This window comes from Ranitomeya variabilis, chromosome 4 (genome assembly GCF_051348905.1).
Source record: "Ranitomeya variabilis isolate aRanVar5 chromosome 4, aRanVar5.hap1, whole genome shotgun sequence".
Taxonomy (NCBI): domain Eukaryota; kingdom Metazoa; phylum Chordata; class Amphibia; order Anura; family Dendrobatidae; genus Ranitomeya; species Ranitomeya variabilis.
Genome location: NC_135235.1, coordinates 329,114,196 through 329,138,263, shown reverse-complemented (window position 1 = coordinate 329,138,263; position 24,068 = coordinate 329,114,196). Strand labels below are relative to the sequence as shown.

The 24,068-nt window shown below is 44.5% G+C and overlaps 1 protein-coding gene across 1 annotated transcript in view; it reads right to left on the bottom strand.

Annotated features, from left to right (window-relative positions):
* The window catches only part of USP2 (ubiquitin specific peptidase 2), a 94,240-nt gene that overhangs the window by 57,666 nt on the left and 12,506 nt on the right, over window positions 1-24,068 (bottom strand). Inside the window, exon 2 of the mRNA XM_077250502.1 lies at window positions 6,536-7,214. Within this exon, the coding sequence (XP_077106617.1) occupies window positions 6,536-7,174 (639 nt within the window). The 5' untranslated portion in view covers window positions 7,175-7,214. The remainder of the gene's footprint in view (window positions 1-6,535; window positions 7,215-24,068) is intronic.

Genomic DNA, 24,068 nt, shown 5'->3' with positions numbered 1-24,068 from the left:
TGTTGCCCATAATACTGTATGGAGCACTATATGGGGCCCATTATACTGTATGGAAGAAAGACTGTGTCATGTCTTACCCATAATGCTATATTCCAGCCTATGTAGGGGGCAATTATACTGTTTGCCGGACTATATGGGTCTGTGGGTCTGCTATACTGTTTGCAGGTCTACGTGGGGAGGCATTATACTGTTTGCAGGTATATGGTAAGGTCCATTATCCTGTTTGTAGGACTATGTGGCGCGGCATTATACTGTTTGCAGGACTATGTGAGGGGGCATTATACTGTTTGCAAGGCTATGTCAGGAGCCATTGTACTGTTTGAAGGTCTAGGTGGGGATCGTTATACTCTTTGGAGGGCTATGTTGGGGCTATTATATTGTTTGGAGGGCTATGTGGGGGCCATTATACTGTATGTAAGCAATTATACAATGTGAACGTTTTTGTTGGGTCCATAATAATGTGTAGAGGGCTGTGGGAGGTCAATGTGCTGTTTGGAGAGCTGGATGGGGGCCATTATACTATTTGGAGGGCTAGTGGGGGACATTATACAGTGTGGGCAGTTGTATTGGGGCAATCATACTGCGTGGAGGGGTTTGGGGGTGACACTATAGTTGAGGCTTCAATTGGAGAGAAATTACTTTGTAAGGGCAGCAAAATTCTGAGATGTGCTTTTCTGTGACCACTTTTTTGGGGGAGGGTGGAGAGGTCCCAATGATGTACGCCCCTGTATGGATGTGTGAAGGAGGCCTCAAGCCGAGCTTTGCAGGAAGACCAAGATGGCAGTGATGGGGCCTTCAGAAGGACCCCAGCTGCCACGATGACCCCTTGGTTTCCCATGATTGTGTTGCAGGGAGCCGATGGAAGCCAGTGGGCGATTCATTTAAATGTCACTGACAGACGTAGACAGGAGTGTTTAAATAATTAACAACCATGGACGGGGCCAGATCTGGTCGTTACAGTTAGACACAGATGCTTGCGATTTAATTTAGCCATCATCTGCCACGTGTAGAGCGTGCAGGAAAGATACAGCTTGCAGGTTAAAAACCTCTACAATTAGACACATAAACGCCAAGCTATCCCAGATACCAACAATTCCCTAATATGTTCCTCCATGATAAGGATCCAGAGGAGTGCAGATTTTACATTTTCAAGTTAACATTACTTTTTTCTTACATATTTCGATTATCAGATCATTATGTAAATGTTCATACTTTATCACAGGCTGAATTGAATCATCTATTTCCGGAAACGTAATGTGTCGATGTGCGGTAATATTTAATAAGAGTAATAAAACCTGCAAGAAATACCATTTAGTTAATTAGGTGCCTCATAAACGTGCTGTATTCCTTCTATATTATGTAAGGAAGGTCCGGACAGTGTGAAAGAATATGCTGTACTGAGCCTGGTCCATTCCAGGATGATCCGTCCATACACATGCTGCTTACTGCAGAACTTATACTGGAGGCGTCTACATAACCTTATACCATTACATTTAACGGACACGCATTCAAAGGGGATGTGTGGACAAAAAAAAAAGTTTGCTAGGGGCTTAGATCTGTGAAAAATGAGTCAAAGTTATCAATGATGAAAAGGGGCTTAAAGTGGTGAACATATATTCCCTTGAAAATAAATTTTATTTATAATATGGATAAAAATACAGCAACACCAAAAAACGCGTGTGTATGTAGACCATACATAGCCAAGGGGATCTAACCATACCTATTCAGATCCTACCTCCCAGCGGAGGCTGGCACCCTAAGATTCCAGAATCACTTATCGTTTGTATGGAGTTGCCTGGACGCGTTTCTCCATTTTGTTATCTGGTTCATCAGGAGGCAAGTTTGTGTCAGAGATGGAACCATAGCTTATGACAGCTGATTCCTCTATGAAGATCACACATATCTATGGCATTATTTTTTCATCTCTGACAAAAACTTGCATGCCTCCCGATGAACCAAATAACAAAATGGAGAAACGCGTTGAGCCAACTCCATACAAACAATAAGTGCTTTTCCTATCAGTATAACTACTTGACTGAGTATCATGGAAGCCTGGACCGAGCTTAACCAGCTCTATCTGTAACAATATAGCTATGCTATATCTAGATCTAAGGTCCATTCAAAATACGGAGCGGAGTAAGCATATGCACCCGTATTATTGTATATCTAGTAGCATACATCTCAATACTACTTTACTGCGGGTTTTTCCACCCTTTATTTTCCATACCTATACAATCAGTGGGAAAAAGGTGGAATATTGTACAGAATAACATAGCTTTTATACATTGCAATCTATCATTTAGATACAGACCTTTCTGTGATCTACATACCTTTTCCTATTCCAGGGATATAAGGGAGGTCCGCCATCGAGCGGGGGCACAATTCTCGAATCTCAGGGTGCCACCCTCCGCTGGTAGGTAGGATCAGCAGTAGGATCTGAATAGGTACAGTTAGATTCCCTTGGCTATGTATAGACTCTATGAGACTAGTTTATGTAAATTTTGTATTGTATTATCCACACACGGGTTTTTTTTTGTGCTGGTGTATTTTTACCCATATGATAAATAAAATTCAGTTTTAAGGGAATATATGTTCATCATCTGTGAAAAATGACAAGTAGTTGACAGTCGCCGGCACCACCTGGATCCTCCATGGTCTGCACTGACAGAAGAAAAGAAGACATCATTTTTACATAAGCATCAGCACCACTGCCCACTGTGATAGACTGAAAAACACCATATGATGCACTGGTCAATTCACCTGACTGCTAAAGCCAATCATTGCCTGCAGCGGTTCTGCTGCTGGTGGAATGGTGACATTTACTCTTCCTGTGTCAGAACAGACCATGGCGTGGACAGTGCTGGATCCATGTGGATGTCGGTAGAGGATTATATGTTTATTTTTTACAGATCCAAGCCACTAAGATTTTTTTTTTTGCCTGGACAACCGCTTTAGACTATAATATATGGACAAAGTACAATAGGAGCATCTACTAAAAACAACTGTGATGGTCTAAGATGTTGGAAGATTGTCCTAGAAAAGCAATAAATCACTGGTGGATTTTATGATCAACAAGGGACTTCAGTCGCTCCTGGGTCCTGTAGGGCAGTGCTCTCTAGAGCTGAAAGATGAATGGTTAATGTGGCCACTCAATAGCTGTTTGCCAGCACTCATTACGCTATCTGTTATATTCCCAGCACCTTCCCCAATACACATGTATTCCCAATGTGCCTCTGTTCTCAACAGGAGGGGAGTAAACTGCTGCCAGACTCTTCTGACCATGGCTCATCTCTAGGTAGAACATCAGTATTGGGCATTTAAGTTCAGCATGACTGATCCTTCTTTGCTTGACATCATCTGTTGGGCGAGAGGTGGGAGACCCTATTACATATGAGATAATCATTCCACCAGCACTTGTTTCTGGTGTAAACAAAGTTACCATATTAAACAAAAATTAAGGGCGCTGCATAATATATATGGATTAGACCTGCTGCAGCAAATATTAGGACCCAACTACCAAATAGCCCAATATTAGGCAAAAACGCCAGAGTATATAATCTATATATGAAAATATTTGCGCTGCGGGTACGTTAGAAGTTCCCCCTAGGTTTCCAAATAATCACAACAGTAATTCAAAATAACACACAGGTTTGTACCAAGAGGTACCTTGTAATGTCCCTTGCACACACTTTTACCTTTCCTTAGTGTGGTAATGCGATTTTCATGGAGCGTTGTCAAGCCTGTGACGTCACGCGAGGTCCTGCAGCTTGACTGCACCTCGCCGGCAAGCTGTTACTGGAAGCGCGCATCACTGTTCAGTAAGCGGGTGATTTTTTATAATAGAATAGGGGTACCTGTCACCGGCCGGGACAGATTTACACCTTATTACCTATATTTTTGAAGTCCTGCGGATCTATTCAAGCAAACTGTGGACATTTTTATATAACTACTTGAAGACGACAAGGACCTTTGACAACGCTCCATGAAAATCGCATTACCACACTAAGGAAAGGTAAAAGTGTGTGCAAGGGACATTACAAGGTACCTCTTGGTACAAACCTGTGTGTTATTTTGAATTACTGTTGTGATTATTTGGAAACCTAGGGGGAACTTCTAACGTACCCGCAGCGCAAATATTTTCATATAAAGTTACCATATTTGTGCTTAAATTTGCAACTTTTTTTTCCAATTTTTCTTCTGCTCACAGCACTTAGCCAAAATATAGATGGAGCTTAGCTTTGGATCAAGATAGGCGTTAGGGGCAGGCAGACTAGGCAGTTGCCTAGTGCCCCCAATTTCTCAGGGGACCCCAGCCAGTGACGTGCTGCTAATAGCGACACACCCTGCAGCCGCTATGGGGCCCGTGAGTCAGGGGGGCTTAGCGCAAGCGCCACATTCAACTGTTTCAACATCATAGAGGGAACTACAATATACTATATAGGGGTTGCATTATACTCTGAGGGGGCTGCATTATGCTATATGAGGTGGCTGCATTATATTCTATGGGGGTCTGCATTGTATTCTATGGGGGCACATTATATTCTATGAGGCGGGCTGTATTATGCTATATGGGGGGGTCTGCATTGTATTCTATGGGGGAGTACATTATATTCTATGAGAGGGCTGCATTATCCTATATGGGGTCTGCATTGTATTATTTGGGGGGCTGCATTGTATTCTATGGGGCGTACATTATATTCTATGAGGGGACTGCATTATACTATATGGGGGTCTGCATTGTATTCTATGGGGGTACATTATATTGTATGAGGGGCAGCATTATATTCTATGAGGGGCTGCATTATACTATATGGGGGTCTGCATTATACTCTATGAGGGAACTACATTATACTATATAGGGGTCGCATTATACTATACGAGGAAGCTGCATTATATTCTATGGGGTGACTGCATTATACTCTATAAGGGGGGCTACATTATATTCGTTTATGGGGCTTCATTATGCTAAATGAGGAGGCTGCATTATACTATAGGGGTTCTGCATAATACTTTATGGGGGGCTGCATTGTATTCTATGAGGGTACATTATGTTCTATGAGGGGGCTGCATTATATTCTATGGTGGGTCTGCATTATACTCTATGAGGGAGCTGCATTATACTCTATGGGGCGGCTGCATTATATTTTATGGGGGGCTGCATTATACTACAGTAGGGGGCTGCATTATATTCTATGGTGGGCTGCATTATACGCTATGAGGGGGCTACATTATATTCTTTGATGGAGCTGTATTATACTCTATGAGGAGGCTACATTATATTCTTTGATGGGGGCTGCATTATACTATATGAGGGGGCTGCATTATAGTCTATGGGGGGCTGCATTATACTCTATGAGGGGGGTTACATTACATTTGATAGGGCTGCATTATGGTCTATAGGGCAGCTGCATTATATTTTATGAGGGGGCTGCATTATACTATATGAGGGGCTGCATTATATTTTATGGGGGTGCTGCATTTTACTCTGAGGGAGCTACATTATATTCTATGAAGGGGCTGCATTATATTCTATGGGAGCTGTATTATATTCTTTGGGGAGCTGCATTATACTATATGAGGGGGGCTACATTATATTCTATGGGGGGCTGCATTATACTCTGTTTCTGTTTGCTGGTGCAATATGTCAGCATTTGGGGTCCCATTTTAAAACTTTGCCCAGGGCCCCACTTTGCCAAAAACCGGCCCTACTGTGGAGACAGGGGTCGCTCAACAAATTTACTATAGTTTACACCAGAAATTGACATAAAAGATAGCGCAAATACAGGGGATGGCTCACATCTGATTTTCTGCTGGGTGCCTCGTTTCTATCTGTGTTATATTTGCACTTATTCAACTTTATTCTTTTTTTTATGTTGCTCCCAAGTTAAAATGTTACTACTTATTCTGGTTGTCCTGGAACAAGTTAATAGTGAATCTTGCCTGATCATTGTATATTATAAAAGTGAATTATTACTTTATATAAACTTACACTGCTTAGTTATCAGATATTACGTTATTGTGCATGTAACATGAAATTCCATCAAAACCCTCCTGAAAATACTGCCCATAGGTTACAGAAAACCACTGGGCACCAGTAGTATATACTGTATAGAACAGGCTCTGGTTAATAACAAGCATTTCTGCACCCACGCCTCGGGTTGCGTTTTTCATCTACATACCGAAGTTTGGTGGCATGATGGAAGCCTCATGACTCATTTGCTAGCCATAGATCATGTTAACTTTGGCATTGGCTTGGGTTCTCATGATTACTACAAACTTTTTGTAGCAAAAATAAGAGTTTAATATGCTATCCACTATGAAATTATTGGGAAAATTGGTGTCAATGTTGTAGATGGGGCAAAGCTCGCACTCGTTCATCCAATAATTGTTCATCCAAGCTGAAAACAGAAAAAAAAATTATATTTTCAAAACTTGTGGCAAAGAAACGCATCTTTCCTAATGTGCCTCGTGCTTTTGGTTAATGGACAGTTATACAAATTTATTACGTGTAGAAACTATAATAAATAGGACCTACCGGCGTCTCTTTACTACAGGATCCCTCGCTCTTGTCATACGTGTAGGTGAACCTTGATGAGGGCTTAGCAAGTGAAGTAAGAGGTTCTGGTGCCACTGCACAAGATAGCCCATATCCATTAGTGGAGCCTCTTTTCTTTCCAAAGAGGTCCCCAAACTCAGTGTGATTGGAGGCACGAGAAATTCGAGATGTATTGTCCAAATCATGGCGCGATCGTGTCAATGCCGGGCTATGACTATAATAAGTATCCGAGGTGCGTAGTTCAGAGAATCCAAGGGACAGGTCCGTATGACTGGATGACTTCTTTCGAGACAGTGAGGTGACGGGCGAGGTCTGGAAGGTAGAGTAACTACTGTTGTAGTTATAGGAGTATGCACTTGGTGTATATTTAGATGGAGACCGTGCTAAGATGTCACTTCTTTTTGTGGATGAATCCAAGGGTGGAAGGCCTCGGTCAAGATCATAAGAGCGAAGAGCAGGGGTGGTGTAATAGGAGCTGTTCACATTGGACTTATAAGGCAATTTATTTCTGTCACTGAATGAAGAACTGTGGTTGGAAGAATAAGAACCGTATCCGCCATAACCTTTAGAATAGTCTGTGTCTGTATATCTCTTGAGCGTAGAAGATAAGTGAGACATACTGGAAGTGAATGGGTGCAGGTGACAATCCCAGCTTGGCCTGCAGAGAGAGAGGTTGGAAGGTTATATAAAGATGGGAGCGTTAATGCATTCGCATGCTTTGGCAGTAACAGATTATTATAACATATTTTCTGTGATTTCTACAAATCTGTTCAGGATGTGAAATAAAACTGCTAGATCAGAGCTGCGGTGGCTATAAATGATGACGGATGCTTTCGTCTGTCTGACACATCTCTAATGGACAAGTAAGCATATGGCCACTGATACCAGGTCATGTTTCGCACTCTTCCACATGGATTTCGTCAGGCATGTCTCTGTTCTGTGATATGGGTGGGAGGACTCAGAGACTGCAGAGGAGGACACATTTTTGTTCCTGGTGACAGACAAAAGCTGTCCCATGAGGCTTATAAGGCTGACAAGCGTCCCTGACACATTGCTTTTTCTTGTCACAGAAATACGTGAAATTCTTACCACAAGCAGCTGAAAGACTGCACACAGTTAATGCACATCAACTCTACTTTTGTCTGGAGTTGATAGAAAAACAGTCTCCCTCCAAGAAAGCAAAGTAAAATTCTTTTTCTGACCATACATCAAAAATGAATGAAAATAGCAGAAAGTGTAAGAAACAAGCCATACTGTATGTCTAGTAATGCAGCAAGGCAAACACAAAAAAAAAGTCCAAGACCTGTAGACTGGTTCAAGGGTAATTTCTCAGCTCAGCATTGCTTCCTGATTATTTGGGTAATAAATATCTAAGTGATGGATTTCAGATACTGGTAAGATAGTAAAAACTCCACTTATTGAGGTTGTAAGAGTAATTTGCCTTTATAGGGGAACCTGGTAGCTGATTCATGCTGCCCAAACCATGGGCATCATTAACTGGAGTCTATCGCAGCCACTGCCTTGGATGTTTTTCTCTGAATTGTTCAAGTATTTCAGAAAAAATATAGTTTGAAGATTTGGGGACCATAGGGAGACACAAGACGAGTCTGGTACTGTCTTTGGCTCACATCTCTGAGCGCCGCTCCAGCTAAATGACAAGAGTCTCCCATAGCACTACAGGGAGAAGCTGGCCGGGGGTGGCAAAGGATTAGTCTTGTCTGTGGCTATGACCCCTGGCTACACCTTCAAACTTTTTTTTCTTTGAATTGTTCAGGTATTTGCAGAAAGAATATAGTTTGAAGATCTGGGGACTAGTGATGAGCGAATATACTCGTTACTCGAGATTTCTCGAGCATGCTCGGGTGACCTCCGAGTATTTTTTAGTCCTCGGGAGTTTTAGTTTTTCTTGCCGCAGCTGAATGATTTACATCTAATAGCCAGTATAAGTACATGTGGGGGTTGACTGGTTGCTAGGGAATACCCACATGTACTTATGCTGGCTAACAGATGTAAATAATTCAGCTGCGGCAAGAAAAACTAAATCTCCGAGCACTACAAAATACTCGGAGGACCCCCGAGCGTGCTCGAGAAATCTCTAGTAACGAGTATATTCGCTCATCACTACTGGGGACCATAGTGAGAGACGAGTCTGGTTCCGCCTTTGGCTGACATCTCTTAGCACCACTTCAGCTAATTGACAAGTCTTTCCCATAGCGGTGCTGGGAGAAGCTGGCCCGGGGTAGCAATGGATTAGTGGTGTCTGTTGCTACTGCCCCTTGGCTAAGCCTTCAAACTGTATTTTCTGTGAAACACCAGAGTATTCGAGAAACATATACCCCGGTGTAATTGTGCAGACAGATCAGATTCATGCTGCCCGTAGCTTGGATAGCATAAATCAAGTGACAGGTTGCCTTTAATTAGGTATAGTCATTATTGGCGTATAAGTATCACTGTCACCTGCCCAGGTACGGATTGGGACTGAAATTCAGCCCTGGCATTTGAAATCACAGAGGCCCATGCTGTCCTTGTCCCCAAGCACCAGATGGGATATCTTACTAATATTAACCCGGATGAAAGAAAGCAAAGTTTACTACAAGACCAATATTTCTAATGATACCCATGGCCTGCTAGGGTAAGTGACGGAGTAAGTGACTTTGTTCTTAACAGTATGGGTAGCTTGAAAACACCGATTCTGTTAACAACGTAGCAGACAAGGTGGCCCATGACCAGACAGGCCCTTTTGACATTTGCCAGAATTGCCAGATGGCCAGTCCAGCCCTGCACCAGCCTCTCACTTACATATGAAGACGTTTTAGTAATAACCTGATGGTTAGCTCACTGCTTTTAATGGCAGCGTGTTTTAGACTTCCTCTACTTTTACTGTATATGATGGATGTAATAACTCTTGGCTGAGGCTGCATCGTCATTCTGGCAATAATGTATCCTGAAATGTATGCTGAGCCAGCAGATGGTTCTCCACAGTCCTCAGCCGATCACGCCTTACATGCAACTCTGGCTATGACCAGAAATGTCACGCCAGCTCTTAACCCATAGCATCGAGAATCAATGAAGAACAGCCGTGCCATCTGAACATTACCATGCACATTGTTTCTGCTGATGCATAATGGAAGCATTGCAAAAAAATGCTAAATTGTTCGATGTTTTTGTGATCTGGAACAAATGGGACATCAGGCAGCCTACATGGTATTTCACTGTGATTTTATGAGATCATATAAGTGCAATACAAGTTCCTGGAGATAAGGAAGAAAGAGTGCCGAAGCTAGAATTCTCCATCTACTTTCTTTATGTGCTGCTTATCAGCTGTTCATGGTCTATGTTGTATTATAGCGGTGTGTCAATGAGGCCTTGAGCTGTGTCTTATCTGCCTCATCTTCAGCAGGGTTATATAGTGACCTGACTAACTAAATATTGTGCTTGACACAATAGAAAACTGAGGTAAATGCATTGAAGAATTTATATTGTGTCTTAAAGCAAAGTATCCAGCAACTTCCTCCAGGATTTCGTGGCAAAGGCTCCAAAATCTGTAGACAGAAACTTGTTAACATAATATTTTGCCTTTTTCCATATTAAGTTTCTGAATTATTATTATTTTTTTTTTTAGAATTGTCAATTTCTATTGAAAATAAACATTTCCAAAGTGATTAACATATAACATGAATATCGACATATTATACAAGATGAAGTGTGCTTTTCATGACATCAGCTTTGATCTAGGGTTGCTCTTTGTCTTATTCTCTGCCCCTGGTCACACATATGACGATGGCACGAGATAAGGAAGCACAGTATATGAGCCAGCCAAAGGCCTTCTATTCTACATTAGTTTCCATTATGAAGAATTCTGGATGTTTTTTTTTACTTCTATTTATGTTAAAACAGTATTTTACGTATTGATGCTGTTGATAAAGGGATTGGAAGATTGAAAAAACAAGGTTACAGGGTGAAGGATGCGACATAATGTGATGAATGCGGCATGCACTACATAAGGACACCTCAGGAACCCTGAGCCGCATGCAGAAAAAGAAATGTAGTAATAAAATATAATGAGTGGAAATACATTGTATCAAGTGCACTGGATAATTAGCTTTATATTTACAGATCTGTCTAACCAGAATACTACAGGTTGGTTATGGCAGACTTGGGGTTTACTGTTGCATCTCTGGTGCTAGACAATAAGCTAGTTTTTCAAAATAATTATGTTAGTGATCAATTTACATAAACACTGTGTTATAAAGGCATGATATCTAATTCATAAACCTGCTGGTTTTTCCTTAAGAACCAATTTAAAGGAATTGGCCACAATCTTTTTACAATGTCCCAAATTTACCCAGTAAAATAAAAAAAAAACAAAAAAAAAAACAACATGCCTACCTCCTGGACTACCACCGCTCCTCTATTCTGAGTACTGTGTCACCTTAGAATCTGTTCTGTCTGATAGATCTGTGAAGGCTGCAGCCCATCAGCAGCCCTTGATAGGTTGCAGCACTTATGTGACGTAAACAATGTCACAAGATCAATGGGGGACATCACGGTTGGACCAGAGGAGCGTTGTCAGTGCAGCAGGTAAGCATGCTTTTTGGCTGCATAACAGCTGCCAATGATGCTGGACGGGGATTTGAGTTTTCCTTCTAGCACTGCCCGTTGATTTTGTTTACTTTTGAAACAACCCTAACCGTAGCCCAACCTTAAGTCAAACTATAACCCTAAGTCCAACCCTAACGTAACCCCAACCTTAACCCTAACCCTGTCACCCTCAAATTTGAAGGTGAGCTGAGCCCATCGGCATCAGGGACTTATCTACAGCATTCTGTAATGCTTTTAGATAAGCCCCCAATGTAACCTGAAAGATGAGAAAAGAGGTTATATTATACTCACCCAGGGGTGGTCTCGCTGCGGTCTGGTCTGATGGGCGTCGTGGTCCGGTCCAGCGCCTCCCATCTTCTTCCGATGACGTCCTCTTCTTGTGTTCACGCTGCGGCTGCGCCAGGAAAGGTCAGAGAGGCCCAGCGCCTGCGCACTGCAGTACTTTACGCTGCCCTCAAGAGGGCAGACACAGTACGCCTGCGACGGAGCCGCTTTGTGAAGACAAGAGGAGGACGTCATTGTAAGATGATGGGAGGCCTCGGACCGGACCGCGACGCCCATTGGATCGGACCGCCCACCCAGGTGAGTATAATTGAACCTCTTTTTCTCATCTTTCTGGATATATCAGGGGCTTATCTACAGCATTACAGAATGCTGTAGATAAGCCCCTGATGCCGGATGGCTTAGCTCACCTTCTATTTTGGGAGTGACAGGTTCCCTTTAAGCATTATTTGATGAAGATTTTGGAGACCATCCACTCTAAGTACCTCCATCTCTAGCCAGTGGCCTGATTCAGACAACAGTGAGTCACGTACATGCTCTGTGTTTTTCACGGACGGAACAAGAGCCCTTTAGTGTCTGGTGGGTTGCTCACAAATCTCTGTTATTTTGTGGACCGAGAATGCCAAAAATCATGGAGAATCATCCATTTTTCATCCAAATGTATGGATTTGTGAAAGTCACAGACAGCGCATGGATGGCATCAGTGTACAGTCCGTGTACTGTCTGTGACCAACATTGTAATGGAGAGGAGATGATTTGTCATCTATTTTTTTCATACAAGAAAATCACTGATAAAACTCTGAAGGTCAAAAACTGACACAGATCAAACACTGATGAAAGTAGGACCATTTTGCTACATATAAAAAAAATATCACTGCTTTCTGAATGAGGCCTAAAGCTATATTCACACAAAAAAATGTTAAGAGTTTTTGGGAGAGAATCCTCTATAACAATCTTTAAAACCACTTTCTGAAATGCTTCAATAAAAGAAAGACTACCAAAAATATTTTTTTCTTGAAGCAGTTTACTCGTGAAAAACTTTTTTGAGGATCTCAAAAAAATCTCTGGGAATATAGGGTATGTGTACATGACATGTTTAAGATGCCGCCAGACCGAGTTTTTCAAGGTAAAGATGCTTCACGGAAAAAGTCATTTTTTTAAGCATCTTCAGTAGTTTTCGCGGATGGCCCAATACCGGGGTCTTTTTAAAAAAAAAAAAATTCTAACTATAAATTGTGATCAACTTTCAAAAGAAAACCACCCAAAGAATGAACGTGTTACTTGTTTTATCCGTCTTGTGGCTTTAGAAGCCTGAAGCGGCTAAAAGAAGTGACAAAAGTCTGACTGTGTGCACAGCACGTGGTTTGGACATTACTGTGCATTATGTTCATTCTTGAAACTTTTTTTAGTGCTTTTTCGGATAGAATCTGTTTGGAAAGACATTGTGGACACATATTTTTAAAGGCGACAAATGTGATGAGGTTTTCAAGTGCTTTAGGAAATGCTCCTCACTTGGAGTATTCCCAGGAGTTTGTCCTCTCCTGAAGCACTTTTCAAGAGTTTGTAACACTTTTTTCCTGGTGCATTTTTAACAGCCTTTTGACGCAAATTTTCCCCCCCAACAGACATTTCAAAACATCTTAAAGGGAACCTGTCACCCCGTTTTTTCGATATGAGATAAAAATATGGTTCAATAGGGCCTGAGCTCTGCTTTACATTAGTACCTTTCATATCCCCCGATTCCCCACCTTTGCAGAGAAAGTACTTTAGTAATCTCTCCGTTTTCGTCTGTCAATCACCCCAGTCCGGTCTGATGGGCGGGGCCTAATCGCCGATTCTCCCCACCTCCGGCTTTGCTCTACAAATCTTCTTTCCTGCTTTGGCGTAGTTTTCTGCGCCTGCGCATTCAAGTGGCGTCTCGCGTGTGCGCAGTATGTTTTGCCCAACAGTGGGCAAAGCATTCAACTCATTATTGCGCATGCGCCGGCATTTTCCTATACGTTCTGTGCCCCGGAAGTCTTTCTATGCTTCCGGGGCACAGAGCATAGGGTCAAAAGCCGGCGCATGCGCAATAATGATTTCATGCTTTGCCCACAGTTGGTCAAAGCATACTGCGCAAGCGCTAGAGGCTAATGCAATGCGCAACTGCAAAAGTGACCGCGATCTGTGCTATTCACAGATCTAGTTACGTCTGACGCCGAGGAGGATCGGGGGGAGAGACAGCTATTAGGCCCCGCCCATCGGACCGGACCGGGGTGATTGACAGACGAAAACGGAGAGATTACTAAGGTATTTTCTCTGCAAAGGTGGGGAATCCGGGGATATAAAAGGTACTAATGTAAAGCAGAGCTCAGGCCCTATTGAACCATACTTTTATCTCATATTGAAAAAACGGGGCGACACGTTCCCTTTAAGCAAAAACAGTCTAAAAAAAAACCTCTGCTCCCATAGTAAAAAAGGAGCTGCCCCCCAAAAAAACATCCTCCAAAAGCTCTGTGTGAACATAGCCTTCAAATCCTTCTACTAGGAATTATGAAATCAGTCTCCTAATAAAGTGAACACTGCATGTCATTGGTCACCAAGTTCAAGATAAAATAATATATAAATGACATGATGCCGCATCCTGCTGACTGATAGGACACACGTACCTTAGGTGCTAAGTATCATATAAAGCTTTACAGACGCTGAAATGAGGAAACAACAGTGATTTCTAGGAAATTAGAATAATCGTTTACTGAACTTTACAGTAAAAGTGAAACCCATACAGAATACATTAGTGGGCTAAAAGGGAGTACGAGTCCCCAAAAAGTGAACAAAAGGACATGTACGAAGAGTAAGAGGAAAAGTATCTGACAACAGTCTGTTAGAACGAGCAGAAAGCTGCGAAGTGAAGATGATCGGTAAACAATGAGACAGTCTTGGTGTGACCAATACAGAAATGATAGCGGAAGGTTAACCCTTGGCATGGCCAGAAAGCTGGATCCGTCTAGTTATTATTGTTCTTTTATATACCACCATTGAATCCTGTACATGAGAGGGAGTTACATACAAAATACAGATATCGATTATATTTGAGCTTCTTTTCACTGTTTCAAGCCTCAAAAGCTGTGAAGCGGCTAAAGGAAGTGACCTGACCATTCTTCAGGCGCTAATATTTGGAAGCTGCTCACTAGTTTATATATAGAGGTAAAAAAAAAGCTGGAAGTAGCAATACTGATCCAAAAAGAAACAACACCAGCGTCTATAAGAGACTGTGCACACACCCTTATAGTATAAGAGAGGTTTCCTACCATAAATATCCCCTTATGATCAGTTAAAGGAGTTTTCTGATGTCTGAACAAAATTGGACCAAAAAGAATAACTACCATAAAATAACTACCGGTAATTACTCATGTGATGATCCCCTGCCATTCCAGGTCCACCACTTTGGTGCTTCCCACTGGTCTTTTTGTACTTGTGCTGCAACGATGACATCCCTGACTGCCCAAGTGACCACTGCAGCCAGTCACTGTCCATACCTGTCTACTTTGGGCATAACACCTATCCAGTGAAACTGCAAAGGGATCAAAAGTTGCTGCTTTAGGGCAGAGACAGACTGCTGTATTTCTCGTGGGAGAATGACATGGTAAACCTTGTATTGGCTGTGGGCTCTCCTGACCAGAGCTTGACGGCTGCATAATAATCCATCACGCTGTCTTGCCCAGGTCAGGAGAGGTGCCAGGCCAGTCAGTGCAGTGTGATGCGATTTTCGCATGAGTTATACGGTAGTCTGTTTCTGCCCTTAATATGTCCATCACTGTGTGGTCATGTACCGGTCGCCTGTATTCACACAGTAGTCATTTGTTTGTGTATTATACTGTAGAGCGCCGCTTTGTAGTGATCTATAATTTTGCTTATTTTTTTTCAGTTGATGGTTATCCTCCTGGATGGCACTTTATTGACATGAAAGGGAGCCTGTCAGTAGATTCATGGTGCCCTGAACCACGGACAACATGGATCGGAGCCTGGCAGGCCAGTTATGTCTTTCTCCTAAGTTTCTGTGGCCGGAGTTGCTGGCTGCATCGGACTAGTCCAACCTTTCCTTCTAGTCCCAGCTGGCTTTTCAGATATTTTCTCTGAGCATTTCAGAGACCAGCTGCAGTCTCACAGTCAGGATCTGGTCAAGCTTCAGCCACCATGAATCTATTGACACGTTCCCTTTAATGAAAATAAATGTGGCAACAAATTTTTTACGTAAAAAAGTATTTTAAGTGTTTCAAAAATAGTTGTAGAAACTTTTTGTAGAACTACATAAATAAGGTACTGATCTGTAATTTCTCCTGTTTGGGTACAAGGGCCCCCAATACTAAGAACTGAATTTGTATCTTCTTACCATGTTACATGATGTGACATCGTGACTCTGCTCTCTTACATACAGCTCTGTCCTCACAGTCACTGGTCTAGAGACTAACACCCAACCTCCTAAAGCTTTTATCATAACTTCCAGAGATGCTAAACTAGAATATTTTTAGATGCTTTTATTTCGTAAAGTGCTAGTTGGGGAATGGAAATCAATCAAGGCAACAACGATGTTTTCCGAGGCCATCTCGTGAGAATCAGCTATAAACTAACCTTGCCTGTTAGGTTGTTATTTGTGGGCTCTGGAGCATATGTTTTGCTTTGTTTTGCAGTACAACATGAGAGATATTTTAGGATATTACAGAATTGACAAATGCTCAACGTCATGAGCAGAACATGTGTGTTATGAGTAGTGTTGAGGGAACGTGCTATGATAAGGTGTTATCCCAACATGCTCATGTGCTAACCGAGTGTCTTCAGCATGCTCGAATACTATGTTCTAGTCCCTGCAGCTGCATGTCTTGTGGCTGTCCAACAGACACAACACGTGCATGGATTGCCTAACAAACAGCCTATCCCTGCATGTGTGGCAGCGGTCGAACAGCCACAAGACATGCAGCTTCGGGGACTAGAACATAGTATTCGAGCACGCCGACAACACTCTATTACCACCCTAGCATGCTCGGGGATAACACCTTATCCCGACACGTTCGCTCATCATTAGTTATGAGGTTTGTTGCGGCATTATGACTTTTCTATTAAAAGTACTCGTAGATCTATTAGGCTGGAGCAGGAGTCTGTTATGTATTTTGTACAGAGGTGTTCATCACTAATAGACACCAAATCACAGGCAGTTGGGTGAATTTAATTTACTAAGCCAAGCATGCCAGGGATCAGCAGCACATGGTGGCCAACAGAGTCTAATGATTTCTGCACCCACTTGCTCAAACATCGTTAAGAGGTGGCACTTATCGTAAACTTGTGTTCCATTCTCAGGAATAATGTTTTATTCCCAAAAAACGAGTTATCCTCTATGAAAGGAGATAAATTGCTTGCTGGGTGTCCAGTCCAGTGATGTGAAATCAGGGCTCTGCAGCCCCATCATGAATGGAGCAGAGGTGCATATGTGCCATCTCCACTCTCATTATTGTCAAAGGGACTGCTGAATGCAGCAGTTGCCTTGTCCTATAGACAATGGATGGAGAGGAGACCACACATGAGCCCATACGCTGCATTTATGACAAGGCTGCAAAACCAGATTCTCAGGGTTCTAAAGCTCCAATTTTGGCATCGCCGTGGATTCCAGCTTTTGGAAAACCAGCAATTAGGGTTGAGCGACTTTCATTTTTTTAAGATCGAGTAGGGTTTTGGGAAACCCGATTTTGTCCAGAGTCGAGTCGAGTGCAGTCGGCCGATTATCGCTAAAAGTCGGGGATCGACCGAAACACGAAACCCAATGCAAGTCAATGGGGAAGCATAGTCGGCAGTGAGTGGAGGCCAGGAAAACACCTACAGTGCCCATTTTAATGCCAAAAACATCCATTCTTGTTTCTGAAGCTTGCCAATCTTAATTAACTGTATAATAATAGTTGGGCATAGGGAATTGGGGGAAAGTTGTGGGGGGAGTAGGGCTGGCTCAAGTTTTTCGTGGGCCCAGGAAATGCGGACTACGTCACGGCGGTGTTGCAGGGAAAGGTAAGTATTTAAATGTTGCAAGTGCTGTGATCCTGAGCAAGCAGGGGGGGGCCCACTCGTTCGCATTGGCACTGGCACAGGGCCCCTCAAAGTACGGCGGTGTGTTTGCATGGCGGGGGCGCCTCCCACCAGCAGCGACACTTTTGCGTACTCTGAGGGGCCCTGTGCCAGTGACGTCGCCAACGAGTATGCCCCCCCACCTGATGAAGGAACCTGCACTTTCATCTGCACCTTCCTCTTTGTCCCTGTGTAAGGTGGTATAACATGCGGGAAGGGGAACCTTACTTTCAGCAGGGTCAGATTCTGGCTGTGTAGAGTACAAGGGGAATGTAGTGGTCTAGGTCAATGTACCAGCAGACTCATTTAGCAGTGGCTGGGCAATGGGCAGGATGAGGAGGAAACAGATATAGGGCCAAAGAATAAAGTAGGCTAAATGCAGTTCAAAATTGGTAACAGGACTAAACAGGCGGCATTGCTTTGTTCAGTGGAGTAGCAAACCCAAGAGCAGCAGACACTGTTTCAAGGGCCTAACCACACTAGTAGGCCAAATGCAGTTTAATATCTGATAGTATAGGGCGAAAGCCAGAATGTGGAAGCTCAGCTTTGTTCAGTTGAGGACAACACCAGGGAGGGGCAGACACCTTTAGTAGGCCGGAAAAGCCTATTGCATTTTTTAAAATGGTAATTTGGAGCAGAAGGTTGAAGCTCAGCTTTATTTAGTTGAGGACAACACCAGGCAGGGGAACACAGACAGACACCTTTAGTAGGCCGGAAAAGCCTATTGCATTTTTTAAAATGGTAATTTGGAGCAGAAGGTTGAAGCTCAGCTTTATTTAGTTGAGGACAACACCAGGCAGGGGCACACAGACAGACACCTTTAGTAGGCCGGAAAAGCCTGTTGCATTTTTTAAAATGGTAATTTGGAGCAGAAGGTTGAAGCTCAGCTTTATTTAGTTGAGGACAACACCAGGCAGGGGCACACAGACAGACACCTTTAGTAGGCCGGAAAAGCCTATTGCATTTTTTAAAATGGTAATTTGGAGCAGAAGGTTGAAGCTCAGCTTTATTTAGTTGAGGGCAACACCAGGGAGGGGCAGAAGCCGTTAGTAGGCCCTAACCACCATTTTTTTTTTTAAAAACCACTTAATGAGAGCCGGAAGGTTGAAGCTCAGCTTTATTTAGTTGAGGGCAACACCAGGGAGGGGCAGAAGCCGTTAGTAGGCCCTAACCAAAGTTGAAGGCCAAATGCAGTTTAATTTCTGATACTATAGGCCGAAAGCCAGAAGGTGGAAGCTCCAATTTAGACAGTGGAGGACAATTTGAATTAGGGACTGCAGACAGACTTAGTAGGCTGTCCCCTGTGGACCATGCATCCACCACATTAACCCATTGCGCCGTAATGGACACGTAATCTTCCGTGGCCATGCCTACAGGTCCATGCGTCTGTTGTCAGGTGCACCTTTGTACTCACAGATTGCCAGAGTGCATGGACAATGCGGTCTTCTACATGCTGGTGGAGGGTTGGGATGGCTTTTCTCGCAAAAGAAGTGTCGACTGGTTAGCTTGTAGCGTGGTACAGCGTAGTCCATCATGGCCTTATTAATAGTAAATAAAATATATAACTAGGCCTATGAACTTTTACATAGGTTCCAGGGGTACACGGGCAGCATTGGTGTGGTCAGTGGAGGAGTATTGCAAGTAGGGGCTGCAGACAGGCTATCAAAGGCCTAAAATACCAAACAGTAGGCACTCATGGCAGTTTTACATCGGTTACATGGATACACAGGCAGGCACTCCAGGCAGCATTGTGGTCAGTGGAGGAGTATTGCAAGTAGGGGCCGCAGACAGGCTATCAAAGGCCTAAAATAACAAACAGTAGGCAGTCATGGCAGTTTTACATCGGTTACATGAATACACAGGCAGCTAGGTGGTGAGTGGAGGAGTAATTAAAGTAAGGACCGCAGACAGGCTATCAAAGGCCTAACATAACAAACAATAGGCTCATGGCAGTTTTACAGCGGTTACATGGATAGACGGGCAGGCAGCTTGGTGGTGAGTGGAGGAGTATTTAAAGTAGGGACCGCAGACAGGCTATCAAAGGCCTAACATAACAAACAATAGGCTCATGGCAGTTTTACAGCGGTTACATGGATACACGGGCAGGCAGCTTGGTGGTGAGTGGAGGAGTATTTAAAGTAGGGACCGCAGACAGGCTTCAAAGGCCTAACATAAGAAAATGGGCTGGCTGTAGGCACTTTATAATTGGTTCCAGGGGTACACGGGCAGCAGTGGTCTGGTCAGTGGAGGACTAGTGGAAGGAGGGACCGCAGACAGGCTTCAAAGGCCTAACATAAAAAAATGGGCTGGCTGTAGGCACTTTATAATTGGTTCCAGGGGTACACGGGCAGCAGTGGTCTGGCCAGTGGAGGACTAGTGGAAGGAGGGACCGCAGACAGGCTTCAAAGGCCTAACATAAAAAAATGGGCTGGCTGTAGGCACTTTATAATTGGTTCCAGGGGTACACGGGCAGCAGTGGTCTGGCCAGTGGAGGACTAGTGGAAGGAGGGACCGCAGACAGGCTTCAAAGGCCTAACATAAAAAAATGGGCTGGCTGTAGGCACTTTATAATTGGTTCCAGGGGTACACGGGCAGCAGTGGTCTGGTCAGTGGAGGACTAGTGGAAGGAGGGACCGCAGACAGGCTTCAAAGGCCTAACATAAAAAAATGGGCTGGCTGTAGGCACTTTATAATTGGTTCCAGGGGTACACGGGCAGCAGTGGTCTGGCCAGTGGAGGACTAGTGGAAGGAGGGACCGCAGACAGGCTTCAAAGGCCTAACATAAGAAAATGGGCTGGCTGTAGGCACTTTATAATTGGTTCCAGGGGTACACGGGCAGCAGTGGTCTGGCCAGTGGAGGACTAGTGGAAGGAGGGACCGCAGACAGGCTTCAAAGGCCTAACATAAAAAAATGGGCTGGCTGTAGGCACTTTATAATTGGTTCCAGGGGTACACGGGCAGCAGTGGTCTGGCCAGTGGAGGACTAGTGGAAGGAGGGACCGCAGACAGGCTTCAAAGGCCTAACATAAAAAAATGGGCTGGCTGTAGGCACTTTATAATTGGTTCCAGGGGTACACGGGCAGCAGTGGTCTGGCCAGTGGAGGACTAGTGGAAGGAGGGACCGCAGACAGGCTTCAAAGGCCTAACATAAAAAAATGGGCTGGCTGTAGGCACTTTATAATTGGTTCCAGGGGTACACGGGCAGCAGTGGTCTGGCCAGTGGAGGACTAGTGGAAGGAGGGACCGCAGACAGGCTTCAAAGGCCTAACATAAAAAAATGGGCTGGCTGTAGGCACTTTATAATTGGTTCCAGGGGTACACGGGCAGCAGTGGTCTGGTCAGTGGAGGACTAGTGGAAGGAGGGACCGCAGACAGGCTTCAAAGGCCTAACATAAAAAAATGGGCTGGCTGTAGGCACTTTATAATTGGTTCCAGGGGTACACGGGCAGCAGTGGTCTGGCCAGTGGAGGACTAGTGGAAGGAGGGACCGCAGACAGGCTTCAAAGGCCTAACATAAAAAAATGGGCTGGCTGTAGGCACTTTATAATTGGTTCCAGGGGTACACGGGCAGCAGTGGTCTGGCCAGTGGAGGACTAGTGGAAGGAGGGACCGCAGACAGGCTTCAAAGGCCTAACATAAAAAAATGGGCTGGCTGTAGGCACTTTATAATTGGTTCCAGGGGTACACGGGCAGCAGTGGTCTGGTCAGTGGAGGACTAGTGGAAGGAGGGACCGCAGACAGGCTTCAAAGGCCTAACATAAAAAAATGGGCTGGCTGTAGGCACTTTATAATTGGTTCCAGGGGTACACGGGCAGCAGTGGTCTGGCCAGTGGAGGACTAGTGGAAGGAGGGACCGCAGACAGGCTTCAAAGGCCTAACATAAGAAAATGGGCTGGCTGTAGGCACTTTATAATTGGTTCCAGGGGTACACGGGCAGCAGTGGTCTGGCCAGTGGAGGACTAGTGGAAGGAGGGACCGCAGACAGGCTTCAAAGGCCTAACATAAAAAAATGGGCTGGCTGTAGGCACTTTATAATTGGTTCCAGGGGTACACGGGCAGCAGTGGTCTGGCCAGTGGAGGACTAGTGGAAGGAGGGACCGCAGACAGGCTTCAAAGGCCTAACATAAAAAAATGGGCTGGCTGTAGGCACTTTATAATTGGTTCCAGGGGTACACGGGCAGCAGTGGTCTGGCCAGTGGAGGACTAGTGGAAGGAGGGACCGCAGACAGGCTTCAAAGGCCTAACATAAGAAAATGGGCTGGCTGTAGGCACTTTATAATTGGTTCCAGGGGTACACGGGCAGCAGTGGTCTGGCCAGTGGAGGACTAGTGGAAGGAGGGACCGCAGACAGGCTTCAAAGGCCTAACATAAAAAAATGGGCTGGCTGTAGGCACTTTATAATTGGTTCCAGGGGTACACGGGCAGCAGTGGTCTGGCCAGTGGAGGACTAGTGGAAGGAGGGACCGCAGACAGGCTTCAAAGGCCTAACATAAAAAAATGGGCTGGCTGTAGGCACTTTATAATTGGTTCCAGGGGTACACGGGCAGCAGTGGTCTGGCCAGTGGAGGACTAGTGGAAGGAGGGACCGCAGACAGGCTTCAAAGGCCTAACATAAAAAAATGGGCTGGCTGTAGGCACTTTATAATTGGTTCCAGGGGTACACGGGCAGCAGTGGTCTGGTCAGTGGAGGACTAGTGGAAGGAGGGACCGCAGACAGGCTTCAAAGGCCTAACATAAAAAAATGGGCTGGCTGTAGGCACTTTATAATTGGTTCCAGGGGTACACGGGCAGCAGTGGTCTGGCCAGTGGAGGACTAGTGGAAGGAGGGACCGCAGACAGGCTTCAAAGGCCTAACATAAAAAAATGGGCTGGCTGTAGGCACTTTATAATTGGTTCCAGGGGTACACGGGCAGCAGTGGTCTGGCCAGTGGAGGACTAGTGGAAGGAGGGACCGCAGACAGGCTTCAAAGGCCTAACATAAAAAAATGGGCTGGCTATAGGCACTTTATAATTGGTTCCAGGGGTACACGGGCAGCAGTGGTCTGGTCAGTGGAGGACTAGTGGAAGGAGGGACCGCAGACAGGCTTCAAAGGCCTAAAATAACAAACAATAGGCTCATGGCAGTTTTACAGCGGTTACATGGATACACGGGCAGCTTGGTGGTGAGTGGAGGAGTAGTGCAAGGAGTGTCTGTCCCAGTACTCCCAAAATATAAATAGATGTTAATGTCTCGCAAAACAACCAAAACAAAAAAAAAGGTGGCATACTTAGGTACAGGGGTGGGCTCATCTGCTGAGTTTCTGACATAGTAATTTGGCAGTAACTATTTAATGGTGCCAATATAGGACACAGACACAGACTACTTTAAGTTGCATCATAGATGTCTACAAATTTGTATTGTCAGTGCCAGACATTGAATGATGTCAGCGAATAGACTAAAGATTGGTGGAGCTGTGCGACATAATTTTGCACGTGGTAGAGCACATTTTGAGCTGGGGTAGGGGGGAACTCTCTTGAGGCCGGCGGGACCGCCCCAGGGCCCCTCATGTTACAACGGTGTGTCTGACGTTGGGTGCGCACCACCACCGCCAGAGACACTACATTGTACTATGAGGGACCCAGTAGCAATGCCGTCAACCAAAAGCGAGCACACCCACCTCTTCAGACAAACAGCAGTCTCACGGGTGCTTGCGCCAAGTCGCGATACCACGGCCCCGTGTGGGGAGTTTGGCCATTTAGGGAGGTGTAAACATGTCGTATGCTGTACAATCAGCTGCAGCAAATTAGACATTAGAAAAGTAATTCACAGGCAAGAGCTTTTCATAGGAAAGCTAGGTGTCGGCCGGGCAAGGTGGGGCAAAAGATTTCGAAATCCAGTTGTGGTTCATTTTAATGAATGTTAGATCGTCAACATTTTGGGTAGCCAGATGAGTCCTTTTTTCGGTTAATATTGAACCTGCAGCACTGAATACTCTTTCTGATAGGACACTTGCTGCCGGGCAAGCAAGCTCCTGCAATGCATATTCTGCCAATTCTGGCCAGGTGTCTAATTTGGAGGCCCAGTAATCAAATGGGAATGACGGTTGAGGGAGAACATCGATAAGGGATGAAAAATAGTTAGTAACCATACTGGACAAATGTTGTCTCCTGTCACTTTCAATTGATGCAGCAGTACCTGTCCTGTCTGCGGTCATAGCAAAATCACTCCACAACCTGGTCAGAAAACCCCTCTGTCCAACGCCACTTCTGATGTGTGCACCCCTAACACTCCTAGTCTGCTGCCCCCTGGAGCTCGTGTGAGAACGATCACGTGCGCTGTGTGCTGGGAATGCCTGAAGCAAACGGTCAACAAGAGTTGATTGTTTGGTTGCTAATATTAGTTCCAAGTTCTCATGTGGCATAATATTTAGCAATTTGCCTTTATAGCGTGGATCAAGGAGGCAGGCCAACCAGTAATCGTCATCGTTCATCATTTTCGTAATGCGTGTGTCCCTTTTTAGGATACGTAAGGCATAATCCGCCATGTGGGCCAAAGTTC